General features: G+C 57.3%; 1 protein-coding gene across 3 annotated transcripts; it reads right to left on the reverse strand.

Moving 5' to 3' along the window:
* Positions 1 to 1,087: 1,087 nt before the first annotated feature.
* LOC122746272 (CLK4 associating serine/arginine rich protein) lies at positions 1,088 to 22,382 on the reverse strand. 3 transcript variants are annotated; one of them, XM_043991751.1, is made up of 21 exons: positions 22,234 to 22,382; positions 14,256 to 14,368; positions 10,908 to 11,005; positions 10,286 to 10,387; positions 10,035 to 10,114; positions 9,762 to 9,846; positions 9,529 to 9,677; positions 8,870 to 8,966; positions 7,576 to 7,654; positions 7,413 to 7,486; positions 6,938 to 6,979; positions 6,537 to 6,770; positions 6,102 to 6,353; positions 3,054 to 3,311; positions 2,874 to 2,913; positions 2,441 to 2,501; positions 2,275 to 2,333; positions 1,798 to 1,844; positions 1,557 to 1,639; positions 1,412 to 1,436; positions 1,088 to 1,206 (listed from the first exon to the last, which is right to left on the reverse strand). In XM_043991751.1, exons 2-21 carry the CDS (start codon positions 14,352 to 14,354, stop codon positions 1,164 to 1,166), a joined length of 2,007 nt encoding a protein of 668 aa, XP_043847686.1. In that variant the 5' UTR covers positions 14,355 to 14,368; positions 22,234 to 22,382; the 3' UTR covers positions 1,088 to 1,163. The 3 variants fall into 3 exon arrangements, 1 of the variants encoding a protein (XP_043847686.1); XR_006355527.1 differs by lacking the exons at positions 1,088 to 1,206; positions 1,412 to 1,436 and having other exon boundaries at positions 1,558 to 1,639; positions 2,897 to 2,913; XR_006355526.1 differs by lacking the exons at positions 1,088 to 1,206; positions 1,412 to 1,436 and having other exon boundaries at positions 1,558 to 1,639; positions 2,870 to 2,913.
* Positions 22,383 to 23,525: the final 1,143 nt, after the last annotated feature.

Here is a 23,525-nt window from a genome sequence, read left to right on the forward strand (position 1 = left end):
GCCCGGCACTGTACAGCGGGCCTCCTGGCCCCACCTCGTCCTGCTCTGCAGTGGCCACCTTCGTGGGAATATGGCCCAGACTTGGGCTTGCACAACTACCCGTTTGGGGAGGATACCCAGCAACCCGAGGCCTCTGCCCAGCCCTGGAGCAGCACCTGCCCATCCCCGGGAAAGGGTAAACAGGCAGGATCTCCCTGGCATGGACACATGCTGCCCCAGCCCAGCTGAGAGGACGCCAGGTTCTGACCTCGTGTCCACAGCCCCCAGGAGGGCTCAGACGCTGCACGTGGGAGTGAGATTTTCCCCATCCCTTAGTTATAAGAGATTTAATATAGTTTTAAGTGATTTGATTAAGATAATAATCAATATATTAAAAAAAATTGTGATTCATATAGATTGCATAAGGTTAGAAGGTTAAGTCTTTTCCCAATTTCTCAATTTTCCTATGACATAGTGTGGCTGATCTTGTGATATCTGGCATTAGGAAATATCACAGCGTCTGGTGGTGGTCAGCAATACTGTTCACGCTGCTGACCACTGGCCTACCAATGACCCACCCTATTGATATCATAATGCTGATCCGCTGTTATTTCTCAAGAATATGTTCTAATTTTAGAAATGTCTGGAAGGGTATATAAACCCATGAATTTTGTACTTCTGGGTCTTTCAGGCCCAAAGCCTGGATGACCGGTTTTGTTGAGGGACGGGCCCTCTCTCAATAAACCTATTTGCTACAGCCTGGAAACTTTGTTATTTTCATTCTTCCATCGGACTTAAAATTTTTTCGCGACACATGGCACCAGCTGGGGCCGAGCTGGGGCCACTCTGGGCCCGCCCCCGCCCCCCCCCCCCAGCACACACTATGGGAAGTTCAAGGAGCTGAGTTCCAGTCCTGGCTTCGCCACCCCCTTCCGTTTCCACTCCAGCCCAGCATCTTCCTGTCCTTCGCCCTTGTGGATGTGATGGCCAGGCCCAGCCCCCTCCTCCCATCTCCTTGCTCTCTGGTTCCCAGCCCTCTCCCCACACAGAAACACACAAAACAGGTCACAGGAGGGGAATTAAATACCCTTCTCATTTATTCCACAAACAAGTGGTAAAAACCAGCAGCACTGACCCTGGACAGAGGCTCCAGCCCCTCCCCAATTCCCACCCCCCCAATCCCATTAGTGGCGGTAATGAGGGCTTCGAGAACGGGACCGTGAACGCCTAGAACAGAGGAAGAGACAGCACGTAAGCACCAGGGGGAGGACCTGGGGGACCTGCTAGGCTTGTGCCTAAACCCACCGGTGCCTAGGGATGGGGATGGGTGGAAGCCTGGTCTGGAGGGGGACAAGTGGCAGTGAGGAGCTGGCTACACTGGCCTAGACTGGGGGCAGGTGAGAGGCAGTGGATGTTTGCCCAGCCTGCTTACCTCCGGGAGGAGCTGTATTCACGACCTAGAAGGGAAGGCAGAGAGGACAGGTTGTGGGGGGGCTGGACAGGCTGATCCCTCCCAGAAACTGCTCACCCCCACCTGCACCCCCGACCCTCCACCCCCACTCAGCTGAGGGGCTCACTGTATCGGGGGGATGGGGACCGGCTCTGTCGGCTGTACTGCCGCTCCCACTCCTCTCTCTCCTTCTCTCTCCGTTCCCGCTCCCTAAGGGAGGAAGGAGGCAACACCAAGTGAGGGGAGCAGGCTGGGCAGGAGGCAAGGGGGCAGGCCGAGGGCGGGGGGTGCGGGGAGTGGGCAGGTTGGCCATTGGGAGAGACAAGGCCGGGGAGAGGGGGAAGAGGGCAAGCGAGGGGGAGCCTTACTTCATGCGGATCTTGCGGGCCATGGCACGGAGCTCATCTTCTCTCTCCTGAAACACAAACTCCCTCAGAAGGTGGCACCTGCCGCCCGCCCCTCACAGACCTCCTAGAGCCTGCCAAACTCAGGTCTCTGCTCTCCAGAACACTCGCGCCAGGTCCCGAGAGTTCTCGTTTCTGGAGGTAAGTTCGCCTGTCACCTGTCAGCTTCCATGGCCAAGCACACAGGGGCCAGACCCCCGCCTTCCCATCTCCCCTGCTCCCTGCCCCCCCCACACACCGGGGCCCTCCCTCATCACTGCCAGCTCCCTTCAGAGCACCATCCAAGGGCTACCCTGGGTGAGGCCTTTGCCAATCGCCTGGGCTGTCCGCTATCTCTCGAGGGGAAGCATTCGGCACACACTGGGATGGGCACACACTGCTCCCCAGCCCTCCCTGCTCTGTCGCTGTCTGATAAATAGCAGGCGCTCCATAATGCCTCACCTGCCGCTCGTGCTCCTGCTGGATCATCTTCTCCTGCGCCGCCTTTTTATCCGCCTTGACTGGAGGAACAAAGGGACCCAGGGAGGGCCAGGGTTAGCAGCAGGCAGGGTTGGTCAGGGGCAGTCAGCCTCCCTTCCTCCCTGCTGGAGCTGGGAACCTCACTCACACTGTCTGTTGAGTGCTTTCTGCATCCTCAGTTTCAGCTTCTCTTGGGGGGTCAGCTTGGGCTGTGGGGAAATGAGAGAGGGGAGGAGTGGTGGGTGCTCAGCCCTCCTCCTCCAACCTCATCCCAGAGCTCCTGGCTTTTGAAGGAAGTAGGAAGAGCATGGGAGGGGGAGGCCCTCAGGAGAGGTGACCACCCCCAGTGGGGCCAGGGCCCAAGGGTCTGCACCACCCTGTGTCCTAGCGGCACCTACACCAGGGGCTCCACGCTTCCTGGGACTACCCCCAACAACCCCTGGGTTCCTGCCCTGGGGGGGCACCCCCTCTTACCCCACCCCCCAAATGCTCCACCCCCACCCCATCCCCACTGTAGGCGCTTGGCTCTGGGTGGTGCCGCCGCTGGGAGTTAGACGGGCGAGTTCCAAATTCTTACTGACTTTGGCAGCTCCTGTCTCTTTACCCGAAGCTGTGTCGGCCCTGGGTGGGGGGGAAGGAAAGGGTGAGGGGTTGGCCTCTCCCAGCAGGCTCACTTCTGCTGGATGCAGATGAGTACATGTGCCTCTTGTGCCTCCCAGGACAGGCCCCCTGCACCCACCCCCACCCTGCCCCCGGCTCACTTTTTCAACTTCTCCCCCACAGCCGGGGACGCCGCCGGCCTCGTCAGCTTCTCCCTCAGGGGCGACGGGGAGTGGGTGCGGCTGCGGCTGTGACTGTGGCTGCGGCTGCGGCTGTGGCTATGGCTGCGACTACGACTACGACTGCGACTGCGACTGCGGCTGCGAGACAAGCTGGGTGACCAGCTACTGCGGCTGCTGCTCCGATGCCGAGGGGCCCGGCCCCCTCGGCGGTAACGCTCTCCTGACCGGGAGCGGCTCCTGGGGGAGACAAAGGCCAAGGATGCCACAGGGACCTGGCCCCACTGGAGCACCCCAGGCCCACCCGCCCACCTGGAGATGGGGGCACCCCAGAGGCATCCAGAAGAAATCCTCTCTGAGCACGAGGTCTGCCTAGCCAGAGCCCAAGCCCCCAAAGCGGCCCCCTCCTTGCTCCCAGGCGATTGACTGGCTCTCTTGGGGTCTCTCATCCAGGTGAACAGAGGTCTCTGTGACCTTGTTCTGATAACTGTTTCTATACAACCGATCGCCTTGAAGGCCTACACACTCGGACACATTACGCCCGTGGGAGGGTCAGAAGCCATCCTAGACACTGGCCGAGGGGCCCGCTACACACAAAGCCAAGACCCCCTGCACAGCTGAGAACCTGGACATTATTTCTCGTCGTCAAATTACAGGCTCAAGGGCTGGCAGAGACCCGAGAAATGCTCCCAGTCCACCTTGGCCAAAACCCGGAGGAGGTGTTGTCCACCCTGCCCGCCTGTTCCCCGCCCCTCTAGAACAGGATGCCTCCTCCCATTCCCCGATGCCTGATCCTGGTCATCTCCCCCGCCCCAGACAGGAACACGAAAGCTCTGCATCACACACCTGACCAGTGATTGCCCACCTTGACCTGAAGGCCTCCAGAGAGAACAAGCCGCTCCCTCTGGGACCTCCCCCTTTTGAACAACTGTCATCCTTAGGAACTGAGCACAGCCCCAGGGTCAGAGCACCAGGCCCCGCATCCTGAAGAGCAGAGTTCAAATCTCACCTCAGACACTTCCTAGCTTTGTGACCCTCTGCCTGCCTCAGCCCCCTTTCCTTCCCAGTAAGAGAACAGAAATCAAGCCCTCCCCAGACCCAAAGGCACCGGCCACACACCAGCTATTCCCATAAGACCTAGGAGCCTCCTCATGGCCCCCCGGCCTGGCGGCCCAATCCTCCTGGGATCTGGTCAGGCCTGTCTAGCTGTGCTGCTCTCCCTGGCCTCGCCGAACCACCGGGCCTTCCGTTCAGGACAGCCAGCCTGTCCAGAGCACACTGATGGGTGTGCAGACTCAGAGCCTTCTCTGGGCTTTGTGTGCCTGCAAACCTGTCCCTCGAGTGTACGTGTACAAACACGTGTATATACACATACACATAGACTAACACCCACATGCAGCTCCACACAGATGTACATACACATGCAGACATGTACCACATGAAATCTCAACGCACACATGATTATACCATGCACATGAATGTGTGCACATGCAGCCATACACCTCACACACATAAACACCCATATACACGTGTCCACACACCCTACCTATACTACAACCTCCCATCACAGTCAGTGATCAAACGTCCCCCAGCAAAGGCCCAGGACACATGCCCAGAGACCAAAGGCCTAAGCCAGACTTTTTGTGCCAGGATGGAATCTCACTCCATGGTCCCCCCAAGGCCTCCATGGTGGCCTGCCTTGGGGAGACTATTGTGAGACAATGTCATCCAGGCACTGCACGATCCTGCCACAAGAGCCAATGGCCTCCTGTCTTGGGCAATGCTAAGGAGGCAGCTGCCTGAAGGCCCCCATGGCTCCTAAGGGTGATCAGCAGGACATGAACACAGGTCCTCCTCGCTCCAAATCCCGTCCCCTCTCTAGGGCGCTATGCCAGTGACCGTGTCCAAAAGGAAACGAGGCTAGTGTGGCAGGACCCTTCCTCACCTCACCTGACAACCACGAATGCATCCACGTGTCCACGCACCAACCCTTTAAGGCTACATTCTCAAAGGCTGCCAAGAACCCGTAGGCATGCTCCATTCTCGGCCTGCAGACACCCCTCCCTTTTCTAGTGGGGCTACTCATGGACTCCTAACAGCCAGCTCAAAGCGCCCACTGCTCGGGGCCTGGCAGCCCCTGCCCTGCCAGCTCCTCCTTTGGGCCCTGGGGAGGGGCTCCCAGGGTACTCCCAGTATGGACCAGACACACAGCACCAGGTCTGCCCCATCAGCCACTTTACCTCACAAGAGGGGAAGCCCGGTCCTCTAGCACAGCCCTGCCCTGCCTTCTCCCATCCTAACTCAGACCCTGTCCACCCATGAGAGGATTCAGAGCTGGACGGGTCCTCAGGGAGCCATCAGGGCACTGTCCCAGCCGGGATGTGAACACGGGGCTCACCCTCCCCTACTACTTCCCTGCTCGGGTGGCAGGGCCCTGGGCAGGCTCTGGGCCTGCCTCCCACAGCTCCCTTCCCTCTGGCCCTGATCTGTCCCCCCAAATGTCAGTCACACCCAGAGGGAGAACCCTTCCCCAAAGGCTGGCTTCCTTTTCTAAGTCACCCAGGAATCAGCAATCAGAGCCTCCGGGGGCCCTGTCTGGAGGCCTTCTCCACTCTGCAGCAGTCCCACCTGCCCTCGGCCAAAGCCCTCAACAGGCTGAGACCAATCTAGGGAAGCTTCTGGCTCAGGCCGACACCCCCCCCCCCCCCCAGCAAAGCTCCTGCCCTGCCTTCTCCCAGACGTCCCCAGCCCCTGCAGGCTGCAGGACACAATGCTGAGGGCCCGTGCTCACCGGCACCCTCCCTCTGCCGAGCGCCCCCAGCCTCAATGTCACATGCGGCTACAACGTTAGGGGCTCAGTTTCATCCCTCACAAGGGCAGGAACTGGGTCTGTACCTGGGGCGCAGCAAAGGAATCTAGCCATAGCATGAGCCAAACGAACATTCAGTACTGTGCTCCTCATCCCAGACCTGGAGCCCGCTGCCTCCCCCCCGCCCCCCCACCCTCCATCCCCCACGACCAACCCCATACCTGGATCGCCGGCGGGCCCCGTAGCCACGGCGGGCAGGTGAGCGGGAGTAGCGGCGCCCATCTCGAGACCCACCTCCCGAGTGGCGCCGGCCCCGACTCCGAGAGCGCGAGTAGCGGCGGGAGCGGGAACGGGAACGGGAGCGCAGGTGTCGGCCTGGCCGGTAGTGGCCCCCCCGGCGAGAGCGGGAGCTCGACCGTGAAGTGGAGGTGGAAGTGCTGGAGGTGCTGGAGGAAGAGGAGCCGGAGCGGCGGCTGTGGGGGATGGAACAGAAGGGAGGGACGAGCGGCGGTCACGGCAGAGCGGCGGGCAGGGAGGCGGGGGGAGCCGGGAGGAACCACAGGAGCCCACCCACCACGGCCACGGCAGGGGCGGAGGGGACAGGCAGACAGACAGCAGGACACAGCAAAGGTCAGGCGAGAGTGGACGTTACCGACCGGGAGCTGGCGTTACGACCTGGCGCGGGGCCGCTGCCCGGCTGCGGGGCCATTGGGGGCTGGCCAGCCCGAGGTTTCCCCGGTGCAGCCCCTGCGCTGGCAGCAGCCGCTGCCGCCGCCGCCACCTCCTCATCGCTGCCCCCAAAGCTGGTGATGAAGGTGATCTTCTCCTCTCGGCCCGGAGTCGGGGAGCGGGAGCGGGACCGAGATTCAGAGCTGGACTCAGAGGGGGACCTGGGCAGCGGGGGACAGGGAGGGGGCGGACTCACCAACGACTCACCAAAGGGTCCCCAGAGGCCTCTGGAAACAAGCCCAAACCCCACACGCTCAACGAGCGGCTTCACAGGGACCGCCCCACAGGGAGACTGAGCCCCAGCCCTGCCATGCCTGTGGGGACTCACCTCTTGTAAGGGTCATAGGTGGGGCTGTCTCTACGTGCGTAGCTGCAGCAAGAGAACAGAGAGGCCGTGAGGAGAGATGCGAGGTCCGGAACCTGGCGGGGAGGCCAGCTGCACATCTGGCTCATTCCCACAACTGGCCCTCATTAGCGCCGCCCCCCCCAAGGTGCTTTGGGACACTGCCCAGCCCAGGGTGCTCTCCCCTCTCCTAGATCCCAGAGGCCTTGGGCAAGAGCTGGGTCTCTGCCCTGCCCTGCCAAGGATACAAGGCCCGTATGGAGCAGATGCTGGAACTGAAACTGGGGTACTCAGCCTGGCGCTCTCTCCCCACCACCATGCCCCTTCCCTTCTCCAGCGTCCAGCTCAAGCCCCAGGTCTCTTGTTCCTCACCAGGCCCTTCCCCCACCCAGCCCATGAGAACATGGGGGGTTGGGGGGTGGTCAAACCCTGACCAGGAGGACAGTGGGCAGGGGCCTACCTTGGGGGGCTGATCTTACGGCCCTTTAGCCTCTTCTCCCGGAATTCCCTCCTTTGTCGCCGGGATCGGCGGCCCTGGGGGGAAGGCAGGTTTGAGGGGTAGGCAGCCCTGGCCCCCTCCCCTTCAGCCCCACTCCTGCTGCAGCGGGGACGCCGTCCCTCACCGAATACATGGCCTTCTCTTCCTCCAGGGCCTTGGCGTGCTTGATGGCCTCGGCCTCCTCTTTGTCCTTCCGCAGCATCCTAGGAAAGGAAGAGGGCACAGGAGTCACGGGCAGGGGCACCACTCACTGGGGTCCACACGCGTGGCTCACGGATGCAGAGGAGGCCTGGCCGGAGCCAGGAGCCAGGCTGTACAGGTCCAACAGCATTCATTCTTCAGATGAGAACTGAGGGCGGCCCAGAGAGGGAGGTCACAGCAAGTCGGTGGCAGAAACAGGATTGGAACCTGAGTCTCCAAACCCCTAGCACCCCGCCCTCCCAGCTACCACACACCTTGGGCCTTCCCCAAGCCCACACTGCCCGCCTTTGTTCCTTGTGTCCTCTCCCTGCCCTTCCCGGGAGCCTTCGTCCAAGGCATCCTCCGTGCTCGGCACCCCAGGAGACCTCAGCTGCCAGGGTCCTGAGGCTCCCTGATACAACCCCTCTGAGGCCCAGGTACAAAGATCACCCCAGGGAGGGGACGAAGGACACTGAGAGGGACCGGCCTCAGGGCCACAGACTCTGCCCTGTGCAGCCGATGGAAGTGAGGACAGCCAGGCCTGAGTCACTTGCACCAGGTCACATAGCCGGGGCCTGGCTCCTTCTGCCGCCCACAGGGGACCTCTCCACCCTCCTCTCCCTCGGTCCTGCAGAAGGACAAGGGCTGCAAGTCTGGCTCGCTCCAAAAGGGCCTTCGGCCGGCTGAGCCGCCGTGAGAGGCTTTCCTGGAGAAGGCAAAGGACTTCCCCAACATCACCTAACAGGACTGGACAAACCAGACTTGTTGACTCCAGGCCCCCCCGAGGGAGGCCCAGCCCCGGGCCCTCTGACAGGTCTGGGTCACCGAGCACAAGGATGTGGAGGGTCACGTCCCAAGGCCATCCCAATGAGCCAATGACCCTTGTGTTACAGATAACGAGGCTGAGACCCACAAGGCAAGCGACTTGTCCGAGGACACAAAAGCACTTGTGAGAACCCAGGCCCGTCGACTGGCTCCAAAGCCAGGGTCCTTGCCACAGCCCTTCATGCTCCACAAGGAGCTGCTGGGCAGTCACTCCAGGGAGGAGACTGATGGAGGCCAGAGCAAAGGAGAGGACTGTGTGCCTCAAGAATGAGCTAACAAAGGTCATCCCAGGCCCCAATGGAAAGGGGCAAGAGGGGAGGAGGTGGGAGGAAGAAGAGAGGAGATGGGGAAAAAGGGAGGGGACAGCGACAGGCCACCTGGGCTCCTTCCTATCATTCCACCCCAGGCCTCACCTCACAAAGTCCCCGTCTGCCATGCCATAGGTCGTGGCCTGCTTATTCAGGTCGGCCACCTGCTCTTGGTTCAGCTCGTCCACGTCCACTTCCACATCTGTGCCCAGAGAGTGCCCGTCAGGTGGGAGGGGGAGGGGGGGGGAAAGGACGGGAAGCCCGGGTTATAGGGATCGCCAGAATGGCCAGAGGCGATGGAAAAAGCAAGGCCAGAGCAGGGGAGGGGCAGCCCCAGTGCCCGAAGAGAAGGAAAGGCAGGAGCCCAGGAGGGCCTGGAGAGCAAGCCCCCCACCCTCACCCCTCTGCAGGAGACCCTGGCCGGGCCCCTGGAGCAGCCTGCCCTCAACCTCAAAGAATCCTGGGTGTAGGTCTGGAGATGCGCACTGCGCGTGTGGGCACCCACCCACAGACGTTCTTGGTAGGGGCACTGCACACTCTGTGTGTGGTCACTGTGTGTACACGCTGGGCACGTGCATTTTCTGGGGGGGAGCTCTCTGGCCCCATGAGCCTGAGAGCCCTGAAGGAGGGGAACGTCGGCACCTGTACACGGCACAGCCAGCATTCAGCTGGGGGCCTGTTGCACAGGAGGGGTTTACTGCCCACCAGCTGATGGGAAGAACGGGGCAGAGGGGCCCACCGAGGAGGGGCCCAAGTAGACCCACCGATGTCAGGGATGACCTCGTCCTCATCCGAGTTGCTCTCCTCCTCCCCGGGCGACTCCTCCTCCTCGGGCTTCTCCAGTGCCTTCTCCACCTCGGCCACGGTGCTGTCCTCATAAGTATAGCCAATGGACGCCTTCTTCTCTGCCAACCTGGGCCACAGAGCCGAAGAGAGGCCCATCAGCTGCCTGCCCAGACCCCGCGTGGCCCCGAGCCCCCTGCCTGCGGGCACTCACTTTTTCTTCTCCTCCTCATTGGGTTTCTGCAGGCCCCCGTAGAGCTCGTCAATGTAGATCTGGTACAGACACTGTTCTTCAGAGACTGAGGCCGAGACAGATGTGGGCAGAAGCAGAGTAGGTGTGGTGGCCGAGGTCGGGGCAGAAACACCGGTCGTGAGCAGGGGCTGGCTGGGGAGGGGCCCTGGGCCCCTGGGCACAGGCCTCCCTCCTCCCCTGGGCTGGGGCCTCCCTCCTCCCCTGGGCCCTTGCACAATCCTGCCCATCACTCACTGCCAGCAAAGTCATTCTGGACCAAGCCTCGGTACCGCTCATAATTGCACTTGCGCTCGTCAGACTCCTGCTCTGGAGAGCTGGGGGAGAAACCCCGAGGCCTTGGAGAGGGGCATCTCCAGGAACTCTGTACATGGCCACAGCCAAGGGCCGAGCCTCTCTGAGGTTTCCCAGATCTGTCCACCTCCCAGGGAACAGCCAGAATCACTGGGGCTCACTTCCCCACAGGCCCAACCTGGGCTGGCACTCACATGGTTGTCAGCAGCGGCGGGGTGTACTCGGGGATGTAATCCAAGTGGGCACGGACATCAAACCGGTCAATCATGGTGTTGGTGTCTCCCTGCCAAGGCATCCTGAGAGAGCAAAGGGCTCAGCTCTGAGCTCGGGCAGCTGCCCCAGCCCCAGCCCCAGCAGTCCCTCTGTCAGGCTCCATCTCCCAGCCCCAAGATCACAGAGCTTCACATAAGGTCCAAGGCCCTTGGCCAGACTGTGCCCAACTGAAGGAGACTCCTCTGCAGGCCCCAGTGCCCTGGGCCCACCCTCCCTCTAGGCAAGAGTCCAGTCCAATCCCTGGGGCTTCAAGTCACTTTATCACTGCTCTGAATCTGCTCCCTCAAAGCCTCCCCCACTGGCCTCTCTGCTTGCCCGGGGCCCCAGCCCACCTCCTCCAAGCTCTGCTCCGGCTAAACCCAACCTGGGGCCAAGCCCAACCCCCCCACTTCTCATCATGTCCTTCTTCCCTTTGTCCAGTGCTCAGACTCCTCCCAATCAAATCCACCAATAACCCCCTCAAGGCTTGCCTTGGGGTCCCAGCCCATCCACAAGCCCTGACCTGCTCCCCAACCCCCCCCCCCAGCCCAGCCCGGGCCTCACATGTTGACAGGGCTCTCAGCAGCCAGAGCCACCGCTGAATCAAGATGCACCTTGCAGGCTCGGCCGTGCACCTGCAGGAACTGGGCAGGGTCCTTTTTCTGCAGGGACACAGATGGCAGAGCTAGAAGACAACTCGGCAAATCCTGGTCCATTCCCCTTACGGTGAGGCAAGGGAGGAGGAAAGGGCCTATCCGGTCACTAGCACAGGAGAGGTGGCCGCGCAGCGGGAAGCCAGGCCCTCAGACTCCTCTGCCTGGCTGGCCCCCCGCAGGGACTCCAGCATCTCAGGGATCACCTTGTGCACCCAGCCCGATGGATGCCTGCCCACAGACCCTCCGGGGATGGGGAAGGCACCGGCTTGCCAGGCTGAACACCACTACTGCTCAGGCAGCCGTTAGCTCCGATTGTCGGCCCAGTCCAAGCCTGCCTGCTTCCGCCCCCGGCACCCAGGTCCGACCCCTGGGGAGGCAGCCGTTCAGAGATTTCAGAACCACAAGAAATCCTCACGCGGGGCATGTTGCCCCTCACCATCTTAGTCGCCTTCCTCTGGGTGGGTTCTAGTTTGTCAATTCCCTTCACCAAACATCAAGCCCAGACAGACGGGCACAGAAAGAGGCGTCACCGGTTAGCTAGCACCCCACTCCTGCCTGTGTCTGAACTTGGGCTTCTGGGAAAGCGGCCTCAGATCACACCAGCAGCTCTGATAGTCATGCCACACTGAAGGCTTTTTCTATTGGGTTTATGGTCAAGCCAGACTTTGTCTAACATTTTCTCCAATGACTCTGGTAAAGACACTGAGCTGAGGAGGCGAGCTAACACACTCCAAGACAGAGGCAGGATCCAAAAAGCTTCCAGCAGGTGAGAATGCTGGGGCAAATTGAAAAAAAATGAAACTGAGGATCAAGGAGAAGCCAAGCTTTACATATGGGTCCCAAGTAATCCACACTCCCAAGGCCAGGATGGGTGAGGGGCAGCTCGATGAAGGAACAGCTCACGGGACTGGCAAGCGGTGGCCGAGGCAGCCAACACCATCGGAAGGCACCCTAAGAGAGACCCAGAGCCTTGTGTCCAGGTCTGCCACCTTCTGTCTGGCGTTCACGTGACTGGCTCTATAAACCCTGGGAGGGCACAAAAGGGTCCTGCAACCAGGACAGCTCAAGAGGAGACTGGCAATACTTAACCTGCCTTTACTCTCCCAACTGTCTGTGGATCCTCAGCACAGAGCCTGCACATAATAGGTGCTTTAAAAACGCTTCCTGAATTTACTGATTGATTCTTTAGGGCAGTTAGGGGGCATCATAGTGCACAGAGCGCAGGGCCTGGAGTCAGGAAGACTCATCTCCCTGAGTTCAAATCTGACCTCACACACTGCTGTGTGACCCTGGGCAAGTCATTTTATCCTGTTTGTCTCAGTTTCCTCATCTGTAAAATGAGAAGAAAATGGCAAACCATGCCAATATCTCTGCCAAGAAAACCCCAAATAGGATCACAAAAAGTCAGATGTGACTGAAAAACGATTGAATGACAAAAATCTAAGGGAAAGACGGGACAACTGAGGTGGGACAAGTTAGATAGCAAGCTGTCATGTTAAACAGGGATGTAGCTGATTCTCCCTGGTGCCGGAGGCCAGAATCAGGGGCGAGCCATAAAGATAGAGTTTTAGGCTTGGGGTGAAGGAAACCGATCAGAACTCTCCCAAATGGGCCTTGGCTGCCTGTGGAGGCCACAGGGTCCCTGTGGTTGGTGTGACCTTTAGGGCAAGCCCAGGGGACCATAGGCAGGGAGAGGCAGGATGGGGGCCAAGGATTTCGGGGCAGGCTAAGATATTGGGCTGAAGCTATGGAGGGATCAGTGTGTAAGTCCTATGCGTGGGTTCAACAAGCTACCTTCACCAGTGTAAGAGGGAGCCCCTCACCCTCATGGCTCCAGCCACGCCTCAGCACACCTAGCACAGGGTGCTGGGGGAACCGCCAGGCTGCACACCTCCCCTGCCCCACCATCAGGCCTGGGCTGCAGTCAGAGGGAGGTGTCTGCTGCTCCCCATCCTGGGTGCCTCTTCGGGGCTGGAGTCAGCCCCGCCCACCCTCTCACCAGCCCAGCTGTTAACCACTTCCCATCCCCAAGCACTGGGCATCTGCAGTAAGTTGTCAGTGACCACGTTGAGCGAGCCTAGTAAAACATCATCTCCTCAACTACTGGCACTGTCTTGGTGGTGGTTTGGTGTTAACATTGAGATCCCCAGCACACAGTAGGTGCTTTGTGATGGGGACTCCTGTCAAGCCTCCCAGACCTGTGCTCACATGTCTGTAACCTCAGGCCCCGGCCTTCGCCAGGCTTCAGCAAAGAGGGGCTCCTACAAGCCCTGCTCCTTCCATCTCTCAATCCCATGACCCCTCCCTTAACAAAAGAGACAAAAACCCTCTTCCTTAATGTGAGCCCTCTCTTAATTCCTCTGTCTGGTCCATCAGCCATTTCCTTCTCCAGCTCATTTGACAGATGAGGAAATGGAGGCAAACAGGGCGGGGTAACTTGCCCAGGGTCACACAGCTAGTGAGTGTCTGAGACTGGATTGGAACTCAGGTCTTCCTGACTCCAGGCCCAGAGCTTGGTGCACTCTGGTGCCACCTAGCTGCTCCCTGCCCTCAATCTAAGTGATCTACAGGCAACCGGGGTGCTCCCCCTCAGGCCCAGCTCCAACCATGGCCTCCCCCCTCCTCTAGGTCTCTCCAGGACCTTCTGCACAAAGTCCAGGCCTCCCAGCCTCCCCAGTCAGAAGGCAGACCGCCTGCCCCTCCCACCACATCCCCAGGCTCCCTATCAAAATCCGGGTGTGCTCCCTCCACCACCACACCCACCAGCTCCCCCTGCCCAAATCCACCTCCTCCTCCGGGGTCAAGGTTCGCTGCTGACCTCATTCCCCACTTCTTGTGAGCCCCCTGTTCTGTCCCAGACAAGACCTTAGTTGTCACTGAATCCAAAGAAGAAACGCCTTGCCCCAGAGCCAGGATGTAAGTGGAGGTCCACTCTGAACTGTACCACACCTTCATCTTCAAAGCCCGGCCCAGGGGCCACCTCTTCCCCTTGCCCAGCTTCTGTCCCTCTCACAAATTCACTCACCCCATAGTCAAAGACCCTTTGAAGTGAAACATGACCCCGGGAGCTCACTTGAGTCCACCAGCCTCATTTCTCACCTAGGGAAACTGAGGTGAGGCGGCCAAAGGAACTTGGGCCAGGTTCCACAGGTATGAAGTGTCAGAGCCAGGATTTTCATTGGCTGACCCACCCTCCCTCTCTGATGCCCCCCCATTGGGGCGTCCCATCCCCCAGGTCACCCGGCCCATTACTCACAATCTTCTCATAGTACTCTCGGCGGCGCTCGGCACGCTTCTTGTAATCCACCATCATGCCCCGAAGCTTCCGTTCATGTTTTCGGGCCTCATGCCACATGGTGGTGGCCAAGCCTGCAGAAGACAGGGGATGACCGTGAGGGGAGGGGCTGGGGAGAATCTCCTCTAGGGGCCAGCGCAGCCCTCCACCATGTCTTCAATGCAAGCCCCTGCCTCTAAGCTTACAGCTGGTACGGCTGAGAAGGCCTGGGTGCCAGGGCCACAGATCTCCTGGCAGATGGGGAGAAAGAGCCAGACATGGTATATCAGACTTCAACTCTTCCCCCTCATTTCAAAGGCGAGAGAACCGAGGGCCAGAGAGACACCGTCCCAACGCCAGAAGGTGCTGAGACAAGACAGTGGTCTAAGAAATCACAAAAGGGCGATAAGACCAAAGGCCGGGAGGCTGGCACTGGCCCACCTGGCCAGGCGGAGCTGCAGTGAGAGGCTCTCCCTTTCCAGACTCAGTCCCCCAACTCTAAAAAGAGGAGAGGGGGTTGGCTGGTGAGAGAGAGGAGTGTGCTGAGCCAAAGCTCATCCCAAGGAGGCAGGCTAAGGAGACTTGGGGAAGGGAGTCAAGATTCGGCCCTCCAGGCCCTGAAACACTTTCAGGATCATCTCGTCCAAGCCTTTAATTGGCAGACAGAAAAGGAAGCTGAGGGCGCCAGGCCAGGGAGCAGCGTCTCCCAGCAAGCACCACGGGGAACACCAGACTACATGAGGAGGAACAAGGGTCCAGAGGCAGCAGCATCTAGAAGATGAGGGGGAGGAAGGGTCTGAGGGGGCCAGGAGGGATGACCAGGCCTAAAGGCTTCTTCTAGGGAGACCTGGAAGGAGGCTGTGAGGAAGGCATCATGACTGAAGAGAGAAAGGCCAGAAGTATTAGGGAAGGGTACTTCTGGGCTGGGATGAGATGGGGTGGGAGGAGCAAGGGGGCAATTCAATGTAATAAACATTAAGTGCCTACTGTGTGCAAACATCGTTCCAGGGTCTCACAAACCTCACATAATCCCCTACACTTAAGGAGATTCAACTGTCCAGGAGGACCACGACATCAGGAAGGGATGTCTCGACTTGCACTGAATTGGATTCAAGTGAGGGAGGGCCGTGCAAGGTCACCAGTCTCACTGTCTCCTCCAGAGTCGTGTGGGTCCAGTGGCAGAATAGACATCAGGACGATGGAAATGGCCCCGAATGTTTAAGGCAATTGGGGTTAAGTGACTTGCCCAGGGTCACACAGGTGGTGAGTGTCTGAGGTGAGCTTTGAACTCAGGTCCTCCCAACTTCAGGGCCAGTGCTCTATCCACTGTGCCACCTAGCATAAGCAGGAAAGGAAGTAGAATACACCAGGAAAACTGCTGGGTTTGGAACCAGAGGACCCAAATTCGAATCCCACCATTGCTATTTATTCCCCAAGGGAATAAATGGTTGTGAAGGTACTAGCTCAAAACGCCAGGATCCTCTGAAGCACTGCAAGTAGTTACCGAATAATAATCAGAAGAATTCATTCACAGTGTGGGGGGACCAGGAAAGTCCTTGTGGAGGAGACAGCCAGTGCCTGAGCTAGATGCTCAGGAAATGAGCATGTAATAAGCACCTACTATGTGCCAAGCACAGGCTAAGTGTTTTACCACCACCCTGGGAGGTAGATACTATAATATCCCCATTTCATAGCTGAGGAAACTGAGTCAGGCAGCAGTTAAGTGACTTCTCCAGATCCACACAGCCAGTAAGTGTCTCAGGCTGGATTTGAACTCAGGTTTTCTGACTCCGGAGTTAGTGCTCTATCCACTGTGCACCACGAGAGGTACAGGTGAGAGAGGTGTACGTGGCAATCAAGGGGGACCACCTGAGCAAAGGGTCAAGGAAGGAGAACTGTTTCCATGGAGGAAGGAGGGAGAGAAAAGAGAGAGCAGTTTGAAACTAGGCCAAAAATTCAATTAAACTTTGACCCAGCAATACCACTACTAGGGCTATACCCCAAAGAGATAAGGGAAAGATGAAAAAGCGTCCCCTTGTAGTTATTTCTACCAGCTCTTTTTGTGGCAACAAAGAACTGGAAACCGAGGGGAGGCCCAGCAATTGGGGAATTATGAACAAGAGACAGTATGTGACTATGATAGAATAATACTGTGCTGGAAGAAATGCTAACAGGGGCAGTTTCAGGAAAACCTGGGAAGAATTAGAGGAACTGACGAAGAGTGAAGGGGGCCAACTGTGTACAGCAACACTGCAAAGACACAACTTTGAAAGATCTGGGATCTCAGCTTAACACAGTGACCCCCACAAGTTCCAGAGGACTCAAGGGAAACACTGCCCCCCTCCTCCTGGACCGAGTGCAGATGGGAGCTTAGGCTTGTTTTTGGTCTTTTTTGGACATGGCTGACACAGGAAGGATCTGCTGTGCTTGACCATATGTATCTGTAACAGTTTTGTTTTTCTCACCTTCTCAATGAGTCAGGGAGGGGGAGGGGAGACAGAGTTTGGAACTGAAAATAAAATTGCCTTTTTTTTAAGAAGAGAGAAAAGGCTTCTCCCAAGCTGTACAAGAAGCTCTTGCTCGACTAGAAATAAAGCCCTTACAAAGGTCCAGCCTGTCACAGAATGAAACTTGACTTTGCCCTCAGGGAAGCTGTGTCTGCTTCCTTCGGTAACTACCAGCTCTCGGCTTCTCACAGGGTCAGGAAGAGTCAGCAAACACCCAAACCATCCCTGAGCCCTGGGCCCTGACTGGCTCGATTCACCCAGGGAGATCCTCTGCCTTCCAGGGACTGGGTCTGGAGTCAGGCAGTCCTAAGTTCCGATTCCACCATGGACACTTCCTAGCTATGTGAACCTAGGCTAGCCTTGGTTTACCCTTCTGTAAGATGGAGATGATAGCAGCACCAACCTCCTAGGGTTGTTGTGAGAATCCAACGAGATATTGTTTGGAAAGCACGTCACATGCCTTAAAGCTTCCATAAATGCGAACCTTTCCAGGGCACCTACACCAACTTCCCTAAAAGCTTCCCAAAGGAAAAGGCTGCTCTCCCAGCCTGGGAGGTCCCCCCCCTTCCCCCCAAGGCTCAGGACGTTGCTTGGCACGGATTACGTGTCTAACAAATGTTCTGGGGGCATCGAGGTGGCACAGTCGATAAAGCACCAGCCCTGGATTGAGGAGGACCTGAATTCAAATTCGACCTCAGATACTTGACACTCACCAGCTGTGGGACCCTAAGCAAGTCACTTAACCCTCACGGCCACACCAACAGAACAAAACAAAACAAAAACCCCCACAAATGTTCTTTCTTTCACTTATTCCTTGTGGCAACTTCCAGACCCACACACAGACACCACATATGGAGGAAGGCATTACATGAAGATCAACAGAGACCAAAAGAGATTGCTCAGACCACTCAGACAGATGTAAAGGGCTGGGGCTGGGGCTACACAGAGGCAGAATCCCTGGCCCTGTCCAGAAGGAGCCATGAGGGAAACTTTCTGTTTGGCACCTGATTCTCCTCCACAAGATCTGGGCAGCAGGAAGCATGTGACAGTGGAGGGTAAACCCAAGCCTGGTCAGACAGGATCTGTAAACTGCACGACAACAGATTTCAAAGGGTGCCGAGATCTGGAGTTCTACAGGAGAAAGAATGAAATTCTGGACACAAAGAGCAGCTATTGCAAGGAGGAAGGAAAAAAGTGGGGAGGAGTACCTAAAGAAACCAATATGCATCCACAGGGAACTCCTCAACTAGATTTATTTTTTTTGGTTGTTTTTTGTTTTTTATTTTTTGTGAGGCAATTGGGGTTAAGTGACTTCCCCAGGGTCACACAGCTAGTGTCAAGTGTCTGAGGCCAGATTTGAACTCAGGTCCTCCTGACTCCAGGGCTGGTGCTTTATCCATTGCACCACTTAGCTGCCCCTTAGGTTCATTTTTAAAAGCATACATAGAACAAAATTGGGCCGGGAAAGAGAAAAGACCCAGAGTGAGGCATTCTGGAGGGAAGCTTGTGATAACCAAACAGGTTATTTTTAGCTAGATTGAGAAAAAGAGGAGGCTCCAAGCTAGGAGGCTCAGGAAGATGGGGCAGCGAGGCTGGGACAGAAGGCCCAACCCCAGCCACAATGCCCGGGGCCCTTTCAAGGGAACTCTATCAGATGACACCCAAGGGGAACACTTCTGTGCTTTCCAAAGAAGAGCCATCTCTGGAGCAGAACAGAACCAGGATGCTGATGGAGAGTCACTGCCCTGCATGGATCGATCGCACCCCAGGTCTCTGAAAGGACTGGCGGCTTTAACCGTGAAGTCACCACAGGGGATTCCTGAAGGGCAGAGGTCAAATGTCTCCCAAACAAGGGAAGGGAACTTTTCGACTATGTGCCAGTCCCAGGAAATGGGGTCCAGGGCCTATTTAATGCCTTCCTCCATAACAGTCAAAGGGCTGAGAGGCAGAGGTAGGGGGAGAGAGCAGAGGAGACTGAGAAACAAAGGGGATACAGAAACAGAAGATGATGATAAAATATCACGTTTTTAAGGACAGGCTGTGCCAGGCTAACCTGATTTCTTTTTCAGGCAGAGTTACTAAAAGTGTCAATCAGAAGATCGCTGCAGGTGGAACAGGGGCCTGGAGACAGGAAAACCCAAGTTCAAGTCCAACTTCAGACACTTATTGCTGTGTCACCCTGGCCAAGCCTCAGTTTCCTCAATAAAATGGGTATAGTAGCACCCACCTCCCAGGGTCATTGTAAGGACCCAACGAGATAATAATGGACTGAGCACAATGCCGGGCATACAGTGAATGCTTCAGAAATGCTAGTTGGTGTTATTATCATTTACTATTATTAGATGCAAATTTACTTAGATTTTAGCAAAGTGTCTGACAAAGTCTCATGCTCGCACAAAAGATGGAGAGACTCATGTTTTAGACCCCCCCCCAAGTCGGGCTCTGTGGGCCCCCCACAGGGATGAGGGCAGGGGTAAAAGCAGGCACAGCTAACAGGCCAGGAGCAGCCAGGATCCAAAAAGGTCTAGACAGACTGGAACTGCACAGGGGCTAAACCTAATAGGATGTTGTTCTTTGATGAGGCCTAAGACGCCATCAACGTAGGAAGCTCCAGCCATGGCAGGGTCTGCTCAGCAGCTTCCAGAGCTGCCTGAGGAGGGAGTTTTAAGAAGCAAACGGGAACTCCTAGAGGCGGCCAGGCCAACAACAAAAGATGGGGGAGGGGTGCCCAGAGTTCATCTGAAGAAGAGCAGCCTGCAAGCGAACAGAACAAAAGCAGCTCCCTCAGGGCCCCTCTCAGAGAACCTGAGTGCAGGGCTGGGGGTCTGGAAGTCACACTGACACAAGCCACGGGCCTGGAAGACAACCCAAGATCAGGCCGCATGGCCAAGTGGGGACGTTTGGCCTGAAGAGGAGAAAACCTGGGGGAACATCACAAGGGCTGTCTGGTAGACGCCCGCCCTGGCTGTGCTTCCCCTCCAAAGGCAGAAACAGAACAGAGGATGAAAGCCGCATTCAAGGCTCTGGATCAGGGAGAGCTTCCTGGGAGGCCCAGCCAGAAGTCCAAGGGCTACCTTGGCAGTTCTGCAAGAACAGGCTGGCCCCAGGGATGGCCACTTGGCGGCTCCTGAGGGCCCCCTCCCATTCAGGGGCTCCTCCCCACACTCCCCTCAGGGCTCTCCTCTTCCATCAGGCTCCTCAGCCAGTTCCTGCTCTCTCTTTGGCCTCCTACCTGTGGCTATCTCCCCGGGGTGTCCTCACCCAGCTTTTCTCTAACCTCTTTCCTTTGTGATCTCATCCCATGACTTCAATTATCACCTCTATGCAAATGCCTCAGAAACCTAAAGATGCAGCTCTGAGGACCAACATCCTGCTGGAGGTGGCCTTTTCTGTGACCCAACTACAGAAACCAAGGACGCCCCAAACTAAACTCTCTCCCCTTTACTGTCTCGGTACCTTTGGATTCCCAAAGACCTGCTCACAGCCCTCACCCATCTCCGTCTGCTTAAGTCCTCTGAGGCCCAACTCAGGACCCACCTCCTCCATGAAGAGCCTTCCCTGGCCACCACTCACATTCTAATGTTTCAGGTACTTCTTTATCTCCACATATATACTAATTCATTCCAATCGCTAACACGTTTGTTTGCGTACATTTCTTCATCTTCCTATGAGACTAAAAACCTCTTCAAGGCAGGAATCATTTTATCTCTCTTCGTGTCCCCAGTACAAAGTAGGTACTTAATAAATATCTGTCCATTTGAAATGGATTGTTGTGGGTTAAGGTCGAGCTGAGGGGACCAAGGCAGGGCATTTGTCTGAAGTGCCACTCAGGGTACAGCCATGAAGGCCCAGGAGGACTTTGGGTGGGAACAAGGAGACAAGGGCACATCTATATGGTTTTAAAGAAAGAGGAATGGACGACTTGGAGCTCAAGAGCATGAACAGTCTTGGTGAGGTGTTGGGAAGGAGGCATTCGGTGGCTCAGGAACCAATGGAAGATATTGGGGAAGGGGAAAGATGATGTAAAAGAAGGGATGAGAGAATGTTCCCAGCACCAGGAGAGAGCATGCTCACTGGGAAGTCCTCTGATTAGGGGGAAGGGCCTAGGTAAATGAAAGGGAAGTTTGAGGAATCCAGGAGAAGGGAAATGGGAAGATGAGTCAGGACTCCACAGAGGGAATAAACAGAATAGGTACCTCCACACAAAGCCCCAGAAGAAGGCAAAGGATCAGGAAAAAGAGGAGCCAGCTATGGATCTATGAGGTTTCCCTTTTGGGATGTGGAAAAGACAAATGGTCTACTGAGAAGCTGTCAAACATGCACGACAAAGGTGAAAATGTAACTGAGAAATATTTAACAAAATCAATATAAATATAATAAAACGCCAAAAAATGACATTTTAAAACTAAGTCGATCTGCTTCCAAAGGGATCCTTCTGTCTAGGTTAGTGGCTCCCTTTCTATTTGAGTCTGACACCACTGCCTTGGAGGGCCCTTCACCCCCACCCTTTTCAACAACAAGGAGAGGTGAGGGGGTGCAAGGGACGGGCCCTACTGAAGGAATGATGGGATGGAGAAGGGGAGGGACCAATTTAATGGAGAAAGCCAAGGGACTGTTTCAAGTGAGGAAAAGAGCACTTGAGGACCGAGAGGAAAAAGATGAGGACCTAAAGAATCCCTGGTAGGAGAAGGGCGTTATCAGGTCTAGGGAGTCTTAATGTGACCACGGGAGCTGGGATGGGGCTGGGATTCCTGGCGAGGGGCCCGGAACGGGAAGGGGGAGGTGAAGATCCGGGCTTTCCTGGAAAAGTGAGGGGCTCCTCTAAGAAGAGGGGATTTGGGCTTCCTCTTCCTCAAGTCTGGGGGGAGGGGGGTTACTGGGTATTAAGCGTTTATGGGTCCAAGAATGGAGAAAGGGGGGGGGGAAGAAAAGGAAACACGGCAGGGGGTCTCAGCGAGGGCAGGGCTTTAGGGGATCGGGAGAGATGGTCCAGGAGGGTCTGGGGAGGCTGGTGAATGGGAGAACAAACGGGGAACCTGGACGTGGGAAGGGAGCACAGACGTGAGGTGAGGGCCTGGTCAGAGAAAGATGGGGGAGGGGGGTGGAGGAACCGGGGTACGGTGGCGGGCGGGTGCAGGGACCCCGCGGGTTTCGGGGAAGGGGATGCCCCGTGGGGAAGGGGGTAGGGCTCCGCGGTCTGGGCGACTGGTGCGGAAGAGGGGGGTACCACGGGGTGGGGGAGGAGGGGAAGCGGGGGTCTGCTGGGGGAGGGCCCAGAGTTCGGGGACATCCCCGCTGGGGGTGGGTGGGGGAGGGGCCCGCGGGAGCGCGACGACGATGCTTTCTCCTCCCCCGCCGCCCCGCGTCCCTCTCGGGCGGGGTCTCGGGCCCTCGGCCTCTTGGGGGCGGGGACACCACAACCCTGGCCCGGCTGCCCTCTCTCCTTCACTCACCGCGTCTCCGCTGCAGCCACCGGTGCCGGAACCGGAAGCGGGGTGTACGCCTGCGCGCCGCGCCGGAAGGGGAGGGGCCGAGGGCTCTGGCGGGGCCCGGAACCGCGATTCTGTCCGAGCCGGGCCTCCCGCCAGCTCTCGCCCGAGGCCCGGGGAGCGCGCAGGCGCACAACCGGGGAGCGCTCCCGGGGCGGACGCCAAGGCGAGGAATGCGCAGACGCCGAGGCTCCACACGTGACTGACGCCCCCGCCCTCCTCCTCCTCCTGTGGCTCCAGCTGCTGGGGCCCGAAAGCCGGAAATGGGAGGAGGGGCGGCCCGAGAGGGACCTCTCGGCCTCGGGCCTGTCAGTCGGCAGCGAATGGGAAGCGGAGCTCTGAGGCTTGGGATCCACATCCGACCTCGGGTCCTAATATTAGGGAAGGTCATTTGTTTGCCCAGGGGGCAGCCAGGGGCGCAGTGGACAAAGCGCTGGGCCCGGAGTCGGGAAGACCCGAGTTCAAATCCAGCCTCCGACACTCACTGCCTCTGTGACCCCGGGCAGGTCACTTCACCCAGCGTGCCTCAGTTTCCTCATCTGTCAAATGAGCTGCCAAACCCCGGAGGGGGTCCCGAAGAGTGGTCACGACTCAACAACAACATATAAATACTTATTCCCTCCCTTCCCCCCGCGGCGAAGGCGAACTTAATCGATTTTATTTCAAGATTTGACGTAGGACAGACTGGGCTCTCTTCCCAGGTCCCCAAACTGGTGATCATCTCCAGGACTTCTTGGCTCTGCCCCTTCCGATCAATTACTAAACATGTGTGAAGCACCTACTCTGTGCCGAGCACTGTGCTAAATTCTGGGGATACAGAGGTCTGCCCGCCAGCAGCTAAGGGGGATGCGACCTAATGCAAACAAATCTATACAGAGCAGGCTATATATAGGATAAGGACTTATGTATCCTATATATAAGTATACAGGTTATGTAGGAAATAATGAACAGAGAGAAGAAGGCACTGGAATGGAGAGGGGCTGGGGAAGGCTTCCTGAAGAAGGTGGGATCTTAGTTGGGAGGTCCAAGGAGGGAGCTGTCCCAGGTATCGGAGACTGTCAAAGAAGGCTTTGTCACTGGAATCGGGAAGACTTGGTGGGGGACTAAGGTGTAAGAAGACTATAAGAACGTGGGAAGGGGTCCTTCAATGCCAAACAGAGCATTTTGTATTTGCTCCTGGAGGCAAGGGGGAGGTCCTGGAATTTACAGAGCACAGTCAATGGAAAGAGTGCTCCCATCCCCCAGAAGCCTGTCCT

This window comes from Dromiciops gliroides, chromosome 3, assembly GCF_019393635.1.
Source record: "Dromiciops gliroides isolate mDroGli1 chromosome 3, mDroGli1.pri, whole genome shotgun sequence".
Lineage (NCBI taxonomy): Eukaryota > Metazoa > Chordata > Mammalia > Microbiotheria > Microbiotheriidae > Dromiciops > Dromiciops gliroides.